The 17751-nt window shown below is 49.0% G+C and overlaps 1 protein-coding gene across 1 annotated transcript in view; it reads left to right on the top strand.

Annotated features, from left to right (window-relative positions):
• Nucleotides 1-15371: 15371 nt before the first annotated feature.
• The window catches only part of LHX4 (LIM homeobox 4), a 58079-nt gene continuing 55699 nt past the window's right edge, over nucleotides 15372-17751 (top strand). Inside the window, exons 1-2 of the mRNA XM_015427322.1 lie at nucleotides 15372-15429; nucleotides 15661-15832. Of these exons, the coding sequence (XP_015282808.1) occupies nucleotides 15372-15429; nucleotides 15661-15832 (230 nt within the window). The remainder of the gene's footprint in view (nucleotides 15430-15660; nucleotides 15833-17751) is intronic.

Below are 17751 nucleotides of genomic sequence, written 5' to 3' on the forward strand. Positions count from 1 at the left end.
CTGCCCTCTGGAAGAAAGAACAGCCCTTCCTGCTGCTCCAGCCCTCCTCTTTTCCTATTGGTCCATTTTGGCTCCAAAACCTCCCAGGGGCTTCTGGGAGTTGTAGGCCCAGCCTCACCTACTGCTAGCCAGGCTCTCTGGGCCTAGTAGGCCTCCGGTAGCACAGCCCAGATCATGACAGGAGATCATATAATGCAGAATGGGGGGAAAACCCAGAATAAAAAGGAGGTTGAACTCGATTTTAGTGCAGAATTGTTTGGAGGACACTGCAGTGAACATGGATTAAAAGGGGAGTGCAGAAAGGCCCCCCCCCCGTCTTTAAAGCAGCCTCAGTCCCCCAAAAGCAACAGCTCGTCTCTGCAGTCTCTGGGGTTGCCAACCTCCAGGTGGCAGCCAAAAACGAGAGGTCACGGGAGGAAGGGGAAGCCCAAACACAACGTCCGTGACAAAAATAGCGAAGAGTCGATAAAGACATCTTTGCAAAATCATTTAATGTAGTAATTCTGTAGAAAATTCTCTTCTATTGTGTGTTAGCGATAACAGAAGAGAATTTTCTACAGAATTTACTACAGTAAATGATTTTGCAAAGATGTCTTTATCGACTCTTCGTTATTTTTGTCACGGACGTTGTATTTGGGTTTCCCAGAGCCAGTTTGGTGTAGTGGTTAAGTGCGCGGACTCTAATCTGGGAGAACCGGGTTTTATTCCCTGCTCCTTCACATGCAGCTGCTGGGTGACCTTGGGCAAGCCATAGTTCTGGCACAGCTGTCCTTGAAAAAGAGCAGTTTCTGTCAAGAGTTCTCTCAGCCCCACCTGCCTCACAGGGCGTCTGTTGTGGGGATGGGAAGGGAAAGGAGTTTGTAAGCTGCTCTGAGACACCTTTGGGTATTGAAGGGCGGGGTATAAATCCAACCTCTTCTTTTACCTCCCAGGGTGTCTGTTGCGGGGTGGGGAAGAGAAAGGAGTTTGTCAGCTGCTCTCAGACGCCAAGTGAAGGGCGGGGTATAAATCCAATCTCCTCCTCCTCCTCCTCTTCTTCTTCTTCTCCTCCTCCTCCTCCCCATCGACCTCCAGGTGGCACCTGGAGATCTCCTGCTATTAAAATTGATCTCCAGACAATCGAGAGCAGTTCCCCTGGAGAAAATGGCTGCTTTGGAGGGTGGAGTCTATGGCTCTGTAGCCTGCTGAGGTCCTTTCCCTCTCCCATCCCACCCTCCCCAAAATCTCCAGGTATCTCCTGGCCCAGACTTGGCAATGGCAACCCTAGCTCCTCCCACTATCGCTCCTTGCCAGCTAGTTCTAAAACCCTCAGAGCATTTTCATACTTGACACTCGGAAGTATTTCTTGCCTCAGTCTGCTGTGCGACGCGAACCCTCGCCCAGATCCGAGCCGTTCCTTCAACTTTCTGTATGTGTGTTTGGCTATTCACATTTGAGCCCCACGGGTGGGGGGAAACGCCTTCAGATATTCTCCCCCACCCCTTTCCCCAGTTGCATTCAAAATGGAATTCCTTCTTCAGCCTCCCCCCCCCACGTGTGGGGAGTGATCCGTGTTCCCAGCAGGTTTAGATTACCCCATTCATCTTCATTCATTGTCAGTGGCTAACCCACTGAGAAGGGCGGCATGTGATTTACGGACTACATCCGGTTTTTACAATGAACTGAGTCCAATTAAGATTTCCCTGTGCGTGCTTATCCAAATGCTCCCTTTCAAGCAGTCAGTCTCCCCACATGGGGGCAGAGCATTTTGCCCTTCCCTCCATCTTTCCAACAAGGCTTTGGCGCGCACACAACGCATCTTCCCAGCCGCGACGCTGAATCGGGTGTGCTGTCATTGCGTGGCAGCTTCTGGGCAGGCACGGCACAGTGCTGAAACGCCCGTCTTGCATGCAGGATCATAGAATCACAGAGTTGGAAGGGACCTCCAGGGTCATCTAGTCCAACCCCCTGCACAATGCAGGAAATTCACAAATACCTCCCCCTCCACACCCAGGCTCAGTCCTGGACCTCTCTTGATTGACACATCTTCGGAAAGACTTCCTAGGCTTATGATCCCGGAGAGATGCTAGCAGCTAGTGGAAACAGTATGGCACTAGATGGACTCAATAGGCGGTTTCTTGCGGTATAAGGCAGTTTCCTACATGCCATTATGGGACCTCCATGTTTGGAGGCAGTTGAGCTTTCAAGGCCAGGTGTTGTGGGGCAAGAACAAAGGGAGGCTTTGGCCTGTCTGGGCCTTCCAGGGGCATCTGGTTTCCCACTGTGGGAAGCAGGACACTGGACTAGATGAGCCATCACGCTGATCCAATTGTGCTTGTCGTCTTCCTCGACTGCTCATCCCTTTCTTTTATCCAGCCTGCTTGTTCATCAGCGTAGCCTTCAGGCACGGCAAAACCTCTGATCGGCTCTGATCGTGGCTCAAGTGTGCCTGGCGCCAGCAACTGTATCTTTCACGCCGCCTTTAGCTCTCCTGAAAAACCATTGTTCTGCCTCCTGCAGCAGAACCTTTCCAATAAATAAGCCAATCAGCTTGGCCATTTCATTTGGATTTGGGTACAATAGAATCCATCGCTCTTGCTTCCGAGAAGCCTTTCTCGGCCATCCCGAGGATTTGTGGTGGCATAAAAAAGGCAACAAATCCCGGCTGTTTACTGTCCGTCCATCTTCTCCTAGTGCAGAGGGACCCAGAGGAGAGGGGAATAAAGACGGCCGTGATGCATAAACATTGCTTGGGAGATTACACCTGGGCTTGCTTCTTCGGCAATCAATCTTCCCCAGGCATGTGTATAAGGATTTATGTGCATTGCTTTTACTGGGTAAACTCCCCACCCCCCACCCTGGCAGACTTTTACAGCACCTTCCATTATATGGAACTACAGGCAGAAAGAGAGATGAACACCCAGCTACCCCCATCTGTACAACCTGTTCTGTCTACAGGCAGACAGCTTAGTCAACAACCAACCGACTAGGATTCTGCTGGCCCGACCAGTATAAATGTGCTCTCTGCCATGTCTGGTAAGCCAGGCACAATCCTGACTGGCCTAATTCTGCTAGGCTCTACTGATAATTCACCAAATTTGAGGCTGGCTCTACCCAGTCTCACAGCTTTTGTCTGGGCGACGATTGCCAACTCCAGTTTGGGGAAATCCTATAGTGTTTGGGGGTGGAGCTTGGGAAGGGTGGGGTTTAGGGAGGGGAGGGACTTTGACATGGAATTAATGCCTTAAAGTCCGCCTTCCAAAGCAGCGATTTTATCCAGGGAAGCCAGTCTCTGTCTTCAGATCCGTTGTAATTCCAGGAGATTTCCAGGCTGGAGGCTGGCAACCCGCTCTTCGCCCAGCAGCCTGGTTTGGTAGCTCCAAAGCAAAAGGCACGACCTCCAGCCACTTGGTGTATGAGTCCACCACAATGAAGAATATTTGCCCTTGGAAGGGGCCAGCAAAGTCCAAGTGTACTCGGGACCACTTTTTGCGGGTGGACTCCCACTGCTGCACTGGTGCCCTGGGTGCTTCGGTTTCGGTTTCTTGGCAGGCCTGGCAGCGCTTGGCCCAGGCCTCTATCCCGCTCTCCATGCCTGGCCACCACACGAAGCTCCGGGCCAGTGTAGTCATGGAATTTCTTCACCCTCGTGACAATAGCCAGTGACTCCTTGTTGATTCGTGCGTAGTTGCGCTTGGCTGAAGACAGTGTGCGGGAGTAGTAAGACCCAAGGACCTCCCAGCCACCCGGCAGCTGGTGTCCAAGGATGGCTCCTACACTGTACGGGGAAGCATCGCATGGGAGGATGATGGGCTGCGTCTCATCGAAGTGGGCCAGGATGGCGTTGGAGGTGAGCAGCTCCTTGATGGCCCGGAACATGGCGGCTTGCTTCTGGCCCCAGACCCACGGAGCTTTTTTGTCAAGGAGGCGGTGAAGCAGTTCTGCGGGCAGAGCTTTGTGGGGCAGGAAGGCGTGATAAAACTTCAGGAGCCCCAAGAAGGCCTGGAGTTCCGGCTGGGAGGTTGGCACGGGAGCGTCAACGATGGCGCGCACCTTGTCTGGGGCCAGACGGATGCCCTCTGTGCCAACCGAGAACCCCAGGAACTTGACCCATGGAACCCCCAGGAGGCACTTTTCCCACTTCACCTTGAGGTCGGCTGACTGGAAACGCTGCGGGACGGTGCGCAGTCTCCTGGCGAAGTCCTCGTCTGTGGAGGTGGCAATCAAAACGTCGTCAAAGAAGGGTTGGACCCCTGGAATTCCTTTAAGGAGAGATTCCATTCGGTTCTGGAAAATTCCTGGGGCTACGCTGACCCCAAACTGCAGCTGCCGTACCTGGAACATGCCCCTGTGCTTCACTATAGTCTGGGCCTCCGCGGTCGCATCATCCACCGGTAGCTGCTGGTAGGCCTGAGCCAGGTCCAACTTTCTGAAGACCTTGGCGCCCACTAGAGAGGCCAAGACATGAATGACTACCTGCACCGGGTAGGAGTGGTCCTACAGTGCCTTGTTAATTGTGCATTTGTAGTCTGCGCAGATGCGGATGTCTCCATTGGGCTTAATGGGTGTAACAACCGGGATTTCCCAGAGTGCATGCAGAACTGGCTCCAAAACCCCTCGGCCCACTAACCGATCCAGCTCCTCGTCTATTTTAGGCTTCAACGTGAACGCGATGCACCTAGCCTTTAGCCGTATGGGCCGCACCTCTGGGTCGAGCTGGAGAGTGTAGCGATCGAGTGTCCCATTAAAGATGGCTGGGAACTCGTCATACACACCACATGGTGCACCCCAGTCACTCGGAACCCCAAGGGCGCGAACCAGGCTAGTCCTAGGAGACACATGTGACTGCCCCCCCACCAGCAAGTCCAAAAGTCCATCAAAATTCCGGTACTGTACTCAGAACTTGCCCACCCCCTTTAGGGCCACTTTGTTCTGTTGGAAGTCCCTCGAGGTGAAACCAACAGGCCTAAGGGGAGGGCCACCCCTTGGACAGAGTCTCCTAAAGGTGTCCTCCAAAATAATAGAGATGGAGGACCCCGTGTCCAGCTCCATCTTACAGGGGTTTCCCTCGATAAGGACAGTCACTGTAATTTTGTCAGGGTTGTCCCGGGGCAAGTTGTCCCTGCTGCTGCTGGACAGAGGTAGTGAGCAATTCTGCAGTGTGCGTGGATGCTTGGTTTGCTGTCGGTTGCCTCTGGTTTCCCTTGGAACAGCATGCTTGGGCGATATGGCCGACCTTTCCGCAGCTCCTGCACATGGTGTCCCAGAAATGGCAGGATCTGTGTTCGTGGGGCTCCCCGCAGCTGGCGCATGACATCGATGTGGTGGTGTCGCTGGCGCTTGGTGGAGCGGAGGGGCGAGTGCCACGGTGGGTAGGTCGCTGTAATTGCAGGACCTCATCTTCCTCCTCCTCAGATGTGTCCACGTGGTGGGCCGCGGAGGTAGGTCTCCTCAATGATGGTGGGCTTTTTGCTTGCCAGACCTCTGCTGTGAACTAGTCAGTGGCTTCCATGGCGCGGGCTAATTCCATGGCCTCCTTGAATTTGGGGTCTCCCTTAGCAAAGAGCTTTCTTTGGATCCACTCATCCCACAGGCCGCATACCAGCCAGTCTTGGAGCGCGTCCTCAAGGTTGTGGAAGTTGCAGTGTCTTGTGATTCATCAGAGTGCTGTAATATAGGCCATTGATTGATTCATTCGTGGCCTGGTTTCTGGTGTGGAACGCATGGCGAGCAGTGATGACAGATGGCGTCGGTGAGAAGTGCTCCTTCAGCCAGTCCAAAATCGTCTTATATTCGGTATTCTTGAGTTCCATGGGGGCAATCAGCGAGGAAGCAATCTCAAAGGTCGAGTGTCCGTAGACTCGGAAAAAGGTGGCACACATCTTTTCCATCTCCTCAATCCCGGTGGACTCAAGGAAAAACTTGAACTGGGAGATGTAAGATTCCCAGTCTTCCCCAGTGGCGTCAAATGCGTTGAAGTGTCCTGGAGTGGCAGCCATGGTCCCAGGAGGGTTGCGACACGCGTGGCACTGGAACTCAGTGTGCGTTGCAGTGCTGGTGGGTGCTGGGCTGGCTCAACAGGATCCCATCCTCATCGCCAGTGTTAAATCCTGGATTCTGGATGCATTGCAGTGATCAGTTCTAGTTTATTTAGTGATTTCAGGAACACAACAAGAACACCAAGCAGGGTTTGAGCCCTGCTTATAAAGCATGCAAACACCGCACCACACACACACTCCTAAGGATAGGCTACTTACATTATCTATAGGCCAATTCCAGGATCCTGGTCAGCTATTGTTCTTGGGGAGCAAGTTCACGCAGTTCAAGGTCCACAGTCAGGGATGGCTTAGGCTCAATACATAACAAATGTAAGTTACTCCCTCCCCTAATACATGGAGACATGGCACACTCACCCCCCCCCAGCAGTTCAAGAGGTTGTATGTACTGAGCCCAAAGAGTCAGCATATATATTTCATATATTGGGTGCTCTGTGACGATAGCACACCTAGTATGCCTGGAGGGTGGGAAGACACCAAATTGTCTGTTGAAATAAAACTGTGGAGAGGAGAGAACTGTTTCAGGCACTGCAAAGAGTTACCAGGAAAGAGCTCCCCAGAAATATTTATCCAGAAAGAAAAGCCCCACCCCACCTTAAAATGCTGGAATCCTCGTGCCCAAAAGAACACAAGGAGAACTGCATTGTTAATAGATGGAAAGGCAATTCACACATCCACACACCTATAATTTTTTAAAAAACCCATTAAAATGTGAGCATTCTTCCTGTGAAAGCTGAAACACCTCTGCAAGGTGGCCAAAAGGGATAAAGGAAGCCATCCTAAGTAGGCCTACTCAGACAAACTCCAGTTTTGTTCCGCTGGGCTTATGCCCAGGCAAGTATTCTTAGGACTGCAGCTGTCGCAGCTGTAAAGTGTCCATCAATGACCTGGTTTCCATCTCCATATTTAACAACTGAAATCATTAAAAGTAATGGACTCGTCGTTGGGCAAAGCCATTCTTGCTTTCTGTGAATTTACTGGATGTGCTTCTATTGCTGCCTCCTCATGAAGAGCAAAGGTGAAGCCATTTTGCCACCTTTAAAAGGCACGGAAAGGCCAAGAAAGCTTTTTCTTCTTTGGGGGTGTGTGTGGTAAGGTGAGAAGAATCACATCAGCAAATTTGTCTGGTCTTTGTTGTGTCCATGAATGGATGTATGATAGCAAAACTGCTGATGCTTGATAATATTTGATGCCTGATAATATTCTTAGAAATTCACCAATCTAAATGAGATTGTCCCATGGCAGCAATCAAAGGCAGCTCTCTGCCATTATACAGCTGAAGATTCAATGCGCTAATTTAATCTTGGGGTTTTGGAACCAGTTCCCATAAGAACATAAGAAGAGCCCTGCTGGATCAGACCAGTGAGGGTCCATCTAGTCCAGCCTCCCGTCTCACACAGGGGCCAACTAGTTCCTCTGGAGGGCCAGCAACAGGGCATATAGGGGCCGAGGCCTTCCCCTGATAAGAACACCAGAAGAGCCCTGCTGGATCAGACCAGTGAGGGTCCATCTAGTCCAGCCTCCCGTCTCACACAGGGGCCAACCAGTTCCTCTGGAGGGCAAACAGCAGGGCAGAGAGGCCAAAACCTTCCCATGAGGTAGCCTCCTGGCGCTAAGCAGCCACTGATAAACCATGAATCTGTCCAGTCCTCTTTCTCCCACCTCAATGGTTGGGAACTAACAGATGCAAAATATTTTCCTTCTGGTTGAAAAGGAGCAAAGCCCTTTCATTGCTTGAGAACGTTCTTTTTTTACACCAAAAGGAGTGAAAAGTGAAGGTGAAGATTGTGATCAGCAGATGGGTAACCTCAGGAATAATGCATCAGTTTCACGGTTCTTTGAAGATTACGTGTCGTGAATTCGATGTGTGTTCAGCATGACTTTGATGTGCGTTCAGTAGCCCTCTTGCCTTATTTTAATGAGAAGTATACCTGAATAATGCATTGGGGCGTTCAATGAATAAAACCTATTAGGGTTACCTGTATATTTCACTATTACAGTAAAAAGTTTAAAATGTTTGCCAAATCTATTTTTTACAGACAAAAATGTGACAGACATTTCCTTTAAAATGGCAAAAACAACAACAACAACAAAAAGCAGAGACCTTCTTCAGTCGATAAAGGTTTCCAATACTGGGCAGAATATTTCCTCAAATATTATTGAGAGGCTTTTGTAGTTACTTGAACAGGGGAGTTTTATGTGAAGAATGTACATGGGGTGCCCTAAATCATGTCAGATGGTCTCTTTTACGTGTTACTCAAAATGTACTAGCACACAAAATGGTATTGTTTAAATGTTAAAACTTGTGAGGCAAACGGAAAGTATCAGATATGGGGGTGTCTGATTTGGGGTAAGGACCACTAAAGTCCCACCCATGTTCATACTGTAGATGGTAATTAAAATTTCCATATAAAACGGGCATGTTTCAGTCCTGTACCTTATGCTGTAAGGAGAAAGGCCTTTTATGTGAAGGAGGTAGCTGTCTGGGGAAGCTGTTCAAAAACAATTTCACTCTTTATATTTTATCTCTTAGGGTACTTCCCCACACAAATGAACAACCATGTTATCTACTGAGATGGCGGGGGGGGGGGATGAGAGAGGTTTATAAAATTATGCACAGGGTGGAGTCAGTTGACAAAGAGGAATATTTCTCCCTCTCCCAAAATGCTAGAACTTGAGAGCATCCAGTGAGGCTGAGGGACAGTAGATTCAGGACAGACAAAAGGAAAGGCCATAGCCTTTGGAAATTGCAGGAGGTCGTAGCCCCTCTGCATACTGGCTTGGTCAGGCAGCCCCTTGAGTCCTGTGTGCAGTTCTGGAGGCCTCACTTCAAAAAGGATGTGGGCAAAACCGAGAGGGTGCAGAAGAGAGCAACGAGGATGATCAGGGGTCTGGAGACTGAGTCCTTTGAGGAAAGGCTGAGAGCCCTGGGAATGTTTAGTTTGGAGAAGAGGAGACTGAGGTGGGACATGATTGCTCTCTTTAAATATTTGAAAGGCTGTCATTTGGACGAGAGCAAGGAGCGGTTCCAGTTGGCAGCAGAGGAGAGGAGGACCCGAAGCAACGGGTTCAAATTACATGCAGAAAGGTATTGGCTGGATATTGGGAAAAACCTTTTCACGGTCACAGAGTGGTTCAAAGGTGGAATCAGCTGCCTAGGGAGGTGGTGAGCTCCCCTTCAGTGGCAGCTTTCAAGAAGAGGCTGGACGAATATTTGTCAGAGATGCTTTAGGCTGGTCCTGCATTGGGCAGGGGGTTGGACTAGATGGGTCTGTATGGCCCCTTCCTACTCTATGATTCTATGATTATAAATACTTCTTTACACAGAGAGTGATTAAAATGTGGAATTCGCTGCCAGAGGATGTACTGATGGCCACAGGAATGAACAGCTTTAGAGGGGGATTAGATAGATTAATGGAGGACTGATCTATCAGTGGCTGCTAGCCATGGTGACTGTGGGGAATCTCCATATTCAGAGGCACTAAACCTCTGAACCCCAGATCCAGGAGGCAGCATCAGCGGACAGTCTTGACTTGGCCTATTTGCCCTGTTGTTGAGTACTTTGAGAGTATCTGATTTGGGTAAACTTAGATAAAATTGGGCCAAATTTTATATTTTATGGCACAAAATTTCCCCAATGTACATTAATGTATCTAATTCTCAACGTGGTCAAATTTGTGGATACAATGGGCTGTGGTGGCTTAGACGTTAAGACATTGAGCTGCAGATTGGAAGGTCGGTAGCTCGGCAGTTCGAGACCCTAGCACAGTGTGACGGAGGGATGGAGGGAGCTCCCGTCTCTGGCCCCAGCTCCTTCCAACCTAGCAGTTCGGAAGCAAGAAACTGCAAGTAGATAAATAGGTACCACTCTGGTGGGGAGGTCACAGCATTCCTTGCGCCTCGGCGTTTAGTCATGCCGGCCACGTGACCACGGAAACGTCTTTGGACAGCGCTGGCTCTTCGGCTTGGAAACGGAGATGAGTACTGCCCCCTAGAGTCGGATTCGACTGGCTTTCGAGCAAGGGAAACCTTTACCTTTTAAAGTCCAGAGACTAGAGCCATGAACAGACAAGAAATGCCCCAGGTTTCCAGAAATATCTGAAATCTAAAAAACAAAGAAATCGCAAACAAATGGGGAGGTTAAAAACCCCCAAAGAATAGAAGCAGTTCCTATCGCTTTAACAAACAGATGCCCCCACTGGCCATTTCTAGGCAACCATGGCTGTTAGTAAGAGGGAGGGGCACAGGGCCCCAACCACTGGCTGACCTGCTCCCATGCAACCTGCATGACTTACCCAGGACTGGCTGCTTGCTACCGTTCAACTTCAGCCACCCCACAGAAGCTGGTCTGGTGCAGGGATCAGGGTTTCAGACTAGGATACAGGAGACCCAGGTTCGAATCCCCGCTATCCTATGGAAGCTCACAGGGTGAACTTGGGCCAGTGACATACTCTCAAGCTAACTTACCTCACAGGTAAAATGGAGGAGAATTTGGGTTCCTGTTGTGAGAAAGGGGGGCATAAAGGAAGCTAATAAATAATACATATTAATGAAGATGGGGAGCAGAGGAAAGGTAGTTGGGGGGGGAGAAAAAGAATCAGGCAAAGGTGAGAGGATACGGGTGTTGCCAAGAGGAGGAACAGAGGGAATCATGGGGAAGGGGATGAAGGGGAACATGAAGTGCCTCCTGCAATTCCTTCCAGATCCCCCACTAGGCAACTGGGCCTGGTCTGGTGGCTGGTACTGCACACCTGTGCCATGGCTTTCCCAGGCAGAAGTTGCCAGGGGGAGGGAAGCTTTCTGCTTAAGATGGGGGCGGGGGGACAGATAAAGGTAGTTTGGCTGGTGGGTGGGAAGGAGAGAAGGAAGCAGGGAAAGGGGAGAGACTGTGGGTGCTTTCAGGGAAGGGAAAGCTTCAATCTTTCCCAGCATCAGGGTCTTTTCCAGTGAGTGCTCCCTTCTCATTTGGTGGCCAAAGTATTTTAGCTTCAGTTTCATTATCTGGCCTTCCAGGGAACAGTCAGGGTTGATTTCTTTGAGGATTGACTGATTTGTTCTTCTTGCAGTCCAAGGGACTCTCAAGAGTCTTCTCCAGCACCATAGTTCAAAAGCATCTATTCTTCGGCGCTCGGCCTTCCTTATCGTCCAACTCTCGCAGCCATACATGACTACTGGGAATACCATTGCTTTGACCATGCGGACTTTTGTTGGCAGGGTGATGTCTCTACTTTTTATCATGCTGTTTAGGTTCGCCATCGCTTTCCTCCCAAGGAGCAGGCGTCTTTTAATTTCATGGCTGCAGTCACAGTCTGCGGTGATCTGGGATCCCAGGAACGTGAAGTCTGTCACTACTTCCACGACTTCCCCTTCTATTTGCCAAGGAGTGATGGGGCCGGATGCCATGATCTTCATTTTTCCTGCTGCAGTTCCTTGTGGATCTTCTGCTTGTATGCATCTAACAGTGAATCGGCCAGTCCCTGTGTGGATGCGTAACAGAGCCACACGCAGACGAAGCCGGGGGGGTTCTCTACCCAAATGGGGGACTCCCCAAGAAAACAGAGGCTTTGAGAATTAACCAGGAGGGGGGGGAATCCTCCTGGTGAGGTCTGGAAAGGCTCCAGGAGGGACAAGATTCTGTGGTCAGAAGGAAAAGGGTGCTGAAGCCAGGCCCCTTTTAAAACAAGAACAGTAGCTGTGGGAGAAGACAGGAGAAGCGCCTGAACTGTAAGGGTTCAAGGGGCAGCTTGAAAAGGACCTTAAAGGCTGAGCAGGCTGTTTTCCTAAGCGTTAGAACCAGCGTGCTGGGAACCAGGGCCCTCAGAGGAAGGGGAGGGGACCTGGAGACTGGAGGGTGTCCTGTTGATAGGAGGCCAGCAAAACAAGAGCTGCTGACCATTCAGAAATGCACAGCCCACAAATCACAAGCAGCCCTTCAGAAGCAGTACTTCCCTGGAGATGGGAGGGTGTCCTGTTGATAGGAGGCCAGCAAAACAAGAGCTGCTGACCATTCAGAAATGCACAGCCCACAAATCACAAGCAGCCCTTCAGAAGCAGTACTTCCCTGTTTTAATCGGACATTAATAAGCCTGGTCTCTTTCTACTGGCATTTCCCCTGCCCAATACAGCCTTTAATTTAAGCAGATGTTGTAAGGAACCTATGTTACTGTGGAACAAGGAGTACATATTCTAGAGCCAGTTTGGTGTAGTGGTGAGGAGTGCGGACTCTAATCTGGGAGAACCGGGTATGATTCCCCACTCCTCCACAAGCAGCTGATGGTGTGACCTTGGGTCAGTCACAAGTTCCCTCAGAGCTGTTCTTCTTCTTCTAAAACAGGGATAGTGGCTCGTAGGCTGTATTTGAGTCCTGGAGCATTGCTCTGTGGCAGTTGCTGAGCATGAATTGCTGAGCTATCAAGACATTTGCTTCTTAAGACTTCTGAGTGCCTCAACTTTCACTTGCAAAGAAACACTGTGTTTTCACCCAAGTGGCTGCAGACAAAAAAACCCGAACCAACAAAAGAAGTCCCCTGTCATTCATCGCTAAAGATTTAGAATAGAGCTAGGAAAGGGGGTGGTGGTGAAGAGTTGGTCTCAGTGACTTTTCCAATTTGTCAAATTCCCTTTGGTTTATTCATTTCCAATAGCCCTTTGGAAAATCAGTGTATGCCTATAGCCATTCTCCGGTGTTTGTTTTAGCATCTCCCCTCCCCACATGGCCCTGACATGTTTGTCCCATATCATTGATCATCTGTGTTACTATTTACTTCTATAGTCCCTATTTAAATTGCTAGTCAAACAAATTTACAAAGGCCCCGGTCATATGGGCCAGATAACGCCGGGGGGGGGGGCTGTTTGCCCCGGAGCAAAATAAAGTGCGATAGTCCGATCACATGGTCCCTCGAGTCTTCGTACTTAGGCTGTTAGCTGGCGATCACACAGCAATGCTGGAGCATGGCAAAGAAGCGGCGCAGCAAGTGTTTTGCATTTGTGCGCATGCGCAGTTCCGCAGAGCAGCACTACTTTCAGTTACGTGTTTGTGCGCATGCGCTTACGGAAAACATCCGGTTTGCGATGGGACACGGACGGGCGTCGGCTGCCATGGGATACTAGCGCTCCCGCGATCAGACGCCCACCCCTGCCCCGTGTTTTCTGGATACTAGTGCACTTTCTGAGGTAGTTTTTTTACTGTGTATCTTCGACGGGATGCCACAGGTGCGCTACACTTTCCAGATGTTGCGGTGTGATTGCGCCCCGAAAATCCGCCTGACATTCATGCCTTTAGCGCGGCAAATCCTCCATGTGAACGGGGCCCAAGACCAGCAAGTATGGTAGAAAAAGAGACAAAATGTATAAAACAATATAATACACTAGAAAGTTTTGCAATCATAAAATGAACCCCAGTGTTAAAATACAGAGTCATAATTCTCATAAATAACAAAATTGGGGAGATCCCTCTATATACTAGTTAATGGTTAGAATGTGTGAAATGATGTGACACGCAGGGGTCATTTCATAGAAAAAGAGGTGCAGGAGCTCATTAGGGTAACTCATTAGTGTAACTTATTTGCATGTGCCACACCCCCTGACATCACCGAAAGTGTGTCAGAAGGCAACACCCACCGCTCAGGCTCCACTGGACTGTTTTGGATTGCTAGCTATTGGGCGGGGGGGAACACGCAGATCTGTCCTCGCAGAGGAGGGAGGGCTTGTACCTGAATAAAACTTGGTCTTAAGGGTGTCACTGGACTGTTTTGGATTGCTAGCTGGGGGGAGGCGGAACGCACATCTGCCCTCACATAGATCTGTGCAGAAAGAGAGAGAGAGAGAAAGAGAGAGAGAGAGAAAGAGAAGGAAAGAAGGAGGGAAAGAAAGACAGAAGACGGAAAAAAGGAGGAAAAGAAGGAAGGAAAGAAATAGAAGGAAAGAGGGAGGGAAAGAAAGAGGGAAAGAAAGAGGGAGAGAAGGAGCAGCGGGTGGGGCTTGTTGCATGTGCCCGCCTCCTGGGCTCTTTACTGCCGGAGCTCCGCTCCTGTGCGCTCCTGCAGGAAATGACCCCTGGTTAGAGATTTCCTACTCTTCAGTGCCATTCATCCATATTTGGCAACCTTGTATGCTATGTCCTGATTCTTGTCAGAAAGCAATTTGGAAAGAAGTATAGCTCTCTGGGTAAGCCAGAAGTATGGGCATTATGTAAACTTCACGTATCTGATTATACATCTTACAGTCGAAGATGACATGTTCTAATGTTTCTATTTTCCCATCACCACAGGGACATAGTCATTCTTCTAATGGGATTTTAAAAAATATCTTCCTTCAAGGACTGCAGGGGGCAAGGCATTCCAGCGCATTAATGTAAAAGTTCTCCTAGGTTCCTAATCTGCTAAATTGTAAAGATAAAAAATAGGTGTTACCCTGTTCCTGGAACGTGAATTGGATAGAAACTTTTAAATTCTATTTATATCATGTTGTCTAAACTTCTAGTCTGACTGCGAAACTCCGTTTTTTAAAATAAAAATTTTGAATTGGAAAAATTATTTTTTCTTGTTGCAGAGGACTAGATTTCCTGACTTTCAATCACATCCAGTGCTCAGCCATTTCCCCCACTAATTCTTTATTTCTTCATTTGAGAAGCTGCCACTTGATGTATGAGTTGATCACAGAATTTCCAGCTGGCTGGGGTGGCGGAATCTGATAGAGGCAGGAGGAGAGTTACAGTGGGGGAAAGGGTTTTTCTCCTCCTATGGTTGTGCCCAGTGGGATTGGGGAGACTTGGACACATAGATGGCTGAAGGAGGATTTTTAGAACATTGTTAGTAACAAGTAACCCGGTCAACTAGAGACCAGACCTCTAAATTATATAAAAATAAGCAATGCTACCTTTAAACAGACCGACTTTTGTATATGGAGGTTTCTGGACAACACAGAACTCTTCCTCAGGTAGAACAGTGCCTCATTCTGAGTCCAATGATAAGGGAAAGGGTGTTTGTTGGTACAAATTCTCATGCCCCTTGGGATCCACAGTGGCCCAAGCTCCTATCCACCCACGCTTGGACCCCGGCAGAAAGAAATGACACCGTCATATCTATTCTGAATGGTCTAAGACCAACACCACAAAAGACTGTCTACATTGCGCAGTCTTTTGACAGGACAGCTGGGGGATGTCTCACTGCCGCAGAGTGAGGTCACAGAAACATCAAGCCCATTGCACAGAACAAAGCAGAAGACTGAGGCAGTCCGCGTGCCAGAGCTGACCTGGAGACGTAGATTCCTGGAGGTCGACTCAGAGACGGGATTCTGTGGCAGAGCTGACCTCAACCATTGGCTGCTACAAGTCACATGGCAGCTCTCCCCCTGCAGCAGGCTAATTCAAGTGGCAAGTGGGCAAGCTCACAGGGTCAATGCAGGCGGCATGGCATAATCCCCAAAACGAGGCGACACCTCCTTTCTCTGGGGTGCTGCATCCGGTGCACTGGACTTAGTGCTGCTTGGAGAATTCCAAAACTGCAGCAGGAGGTTGCCATTTCGGGCTCAGTCTGCTTGCTCCTTGCAGTATTTTCTTGTTCTGCAGAGGGGTTTTTGCCTTGTCCTTTTGCTGACAGTGTTGTTCTTTCTCTTCCTCTGCCAGAGATCCCCCAGTGTGCCGGCTGCAACCAGCACATCTTGGATAAGTTCATCCTGAAAGTCCTCGACCGCCACTGGCACAGCTCCTGCCTCAAGTGCGCCGACTGCCAAATGCAGCTGGCTGACCGCTGCTTCTCCAGAGCCGGAAGCGTCTATTGCAAGGAAGACTTCTTCAAGTAGGTGCTGGGAAAAGGCCTCCTGCGGGGGTGTGGGGGAGGGTCTCTGGGCAGCTCCAAAGCGTCCCCCCCACACACACTGCAAAAGAAGAAGAGAGCCGGTTTGGTGTAGTGGTTAGAAGTGTGGACTCTAATCTGGGAGAACCAGGTTTGATTCCCCACTCCTCCACATGCAGGTGCGGTTGTGACCTTGGGTCAGTCACAAGTTCTTTCAGAGCTGTTATCTCACGAGCAGTCCTCGAAAGAGCTCTCTCAGCCCCACCTCCCTCACAGGGTGAGGGGAAGGGAAAGTAGATTGTAAACCGCTCTGGGATTCCTTTGTGTCGTGAAGGGCGGGGTGTAAATCCAATCTCCTCCTCCTCCTCCTCTCAGGCCAACTGAGCTGCCAAGCCAGAGACTAAGGACATAAGCTGGGAAGTCAAAATTTCAAATATTAGCTCAAATATGACATCATCGGGCAGGATCCTGTGGATCGGTTCCACTAGCAATAGAGTTGCGAACAACCCGGAGAAAAACAAAATATCTCGTCCCGTTAACAGGCTTAATGGGATGTTGCTTACCAGGTGACACTGTTATCTCCATGACATGAAAAGATGTAAACCTTAACCCCGCCCGTGTCGCACACTTAAAGAGGCAGGCCATTTTTTTCTCCTGGCTGTCTGCAGCGCTGAATAGTGGATGAGGTTCTACCATGCAAGGAGTCTATCTCAACGCCAGGGCCACTGCTGAATGGATGATCCAAGCCACCAGGCTGCTTCAATCTGTGATGATAATAATGGACCTACCTTACAGGATTGGTGTAAGGTCGACTGCTATAGAAATGCTCTGAATTAATTCTGGCTTTCATTCTGCAGTAAATTCCACTTCAGCTTTACTCTCAGTTTATTCCCTGCTGGCATAATTTCAAACAGCGGGCAAACTGGCTTTAGCTCAGTTGGGGGTTATCATGTTAGTAACAATGAGTGTCACTCAAGTACGCTCTTGAGAGAAAAAAAATCTTTTTTAAAAGAGGTCTAAATTGATTCATAATGCAAAAGGAGCTTCTGTTACATGCTCAGGTGCTACTTTCAGTGGAGGATGTATTTGTTAAGGACCCTGGAGCCAACATTTCCTGCTGTTCAGAGTCCTAGAACCCTAACATATCCACGTTTAAAGTTATTTCATTCACGTAGCAATTTCATTTTTCATACAGTTGAAACATGTGGCAGCGGCAGAAGTCTTACATTTATTTATTTATTTATACAAATATTTATATTTTAAAATATTTTTATATATATTATATAACATTTCTATAATAAATAAATAAATACATAGATACATGTCCTTTCTTATGAAACATCAGGAAGGAATGGCTGCCAAGCATTGTGTGCATTTACCTGTCAGAATTTACCTGTGTGCATTTACCGGTCAGAACACAGGAAGCCAGGAGGAGGTTTTACTCACTTGTGAGCAACTGGGCACAGTCCTGTTTGAATTATTTCCTCACAATTCCCCGAGTTTTTAAAAAAATGACTACAGATTTACTTTTTGTTGGGAAAAAATTGAATGCTGAATTGAGAACCAGTGTGGTATAGCCGAGTGTCCACACGGGAGGAGTTTAGAGTTGCCAGCTATAGGTTGGGAAATACCTGGAGATTTTGGGGGTGGGGAGGTACCACAGCCAGGTATCATGCCATAGAGTCCACTCTCCAAAGCAGCCATTTCCTCCAGGGGAACTGATCTTGGTTGTCTGGAGAATGGTTTTAATAATAGATCTCCAGGAAGTTGGCGACTCTATGTGGAGCTCTTTGGCCAGCTATTGTTTCAAAGCCTGATCTACCTTATAGGGTTGTTGTTGTGAGGATAAGATTGGGAGGTAGACAGACTCTGCGCTGAGCTCTTGAACTAGACAGGAAATGTAGGGAAAGAGACAGGAAGTT

Source organism: Gekko japonicus, unplaced genomic scaffold (genome assembly GCF_001447785.1).
Source record: "Gekko japonicus isolate JY-2015 unplaced genomic scaffold, Gekko_japonicus_V1.1 scaffold1665, whole genome shotgun sequence".
Lineage (NCBI taxonomy): Eukaryota > Metazoa > Chordata > Lepidosauria > Squamata > Gekkonidae > Gekko > Gekko japonicus.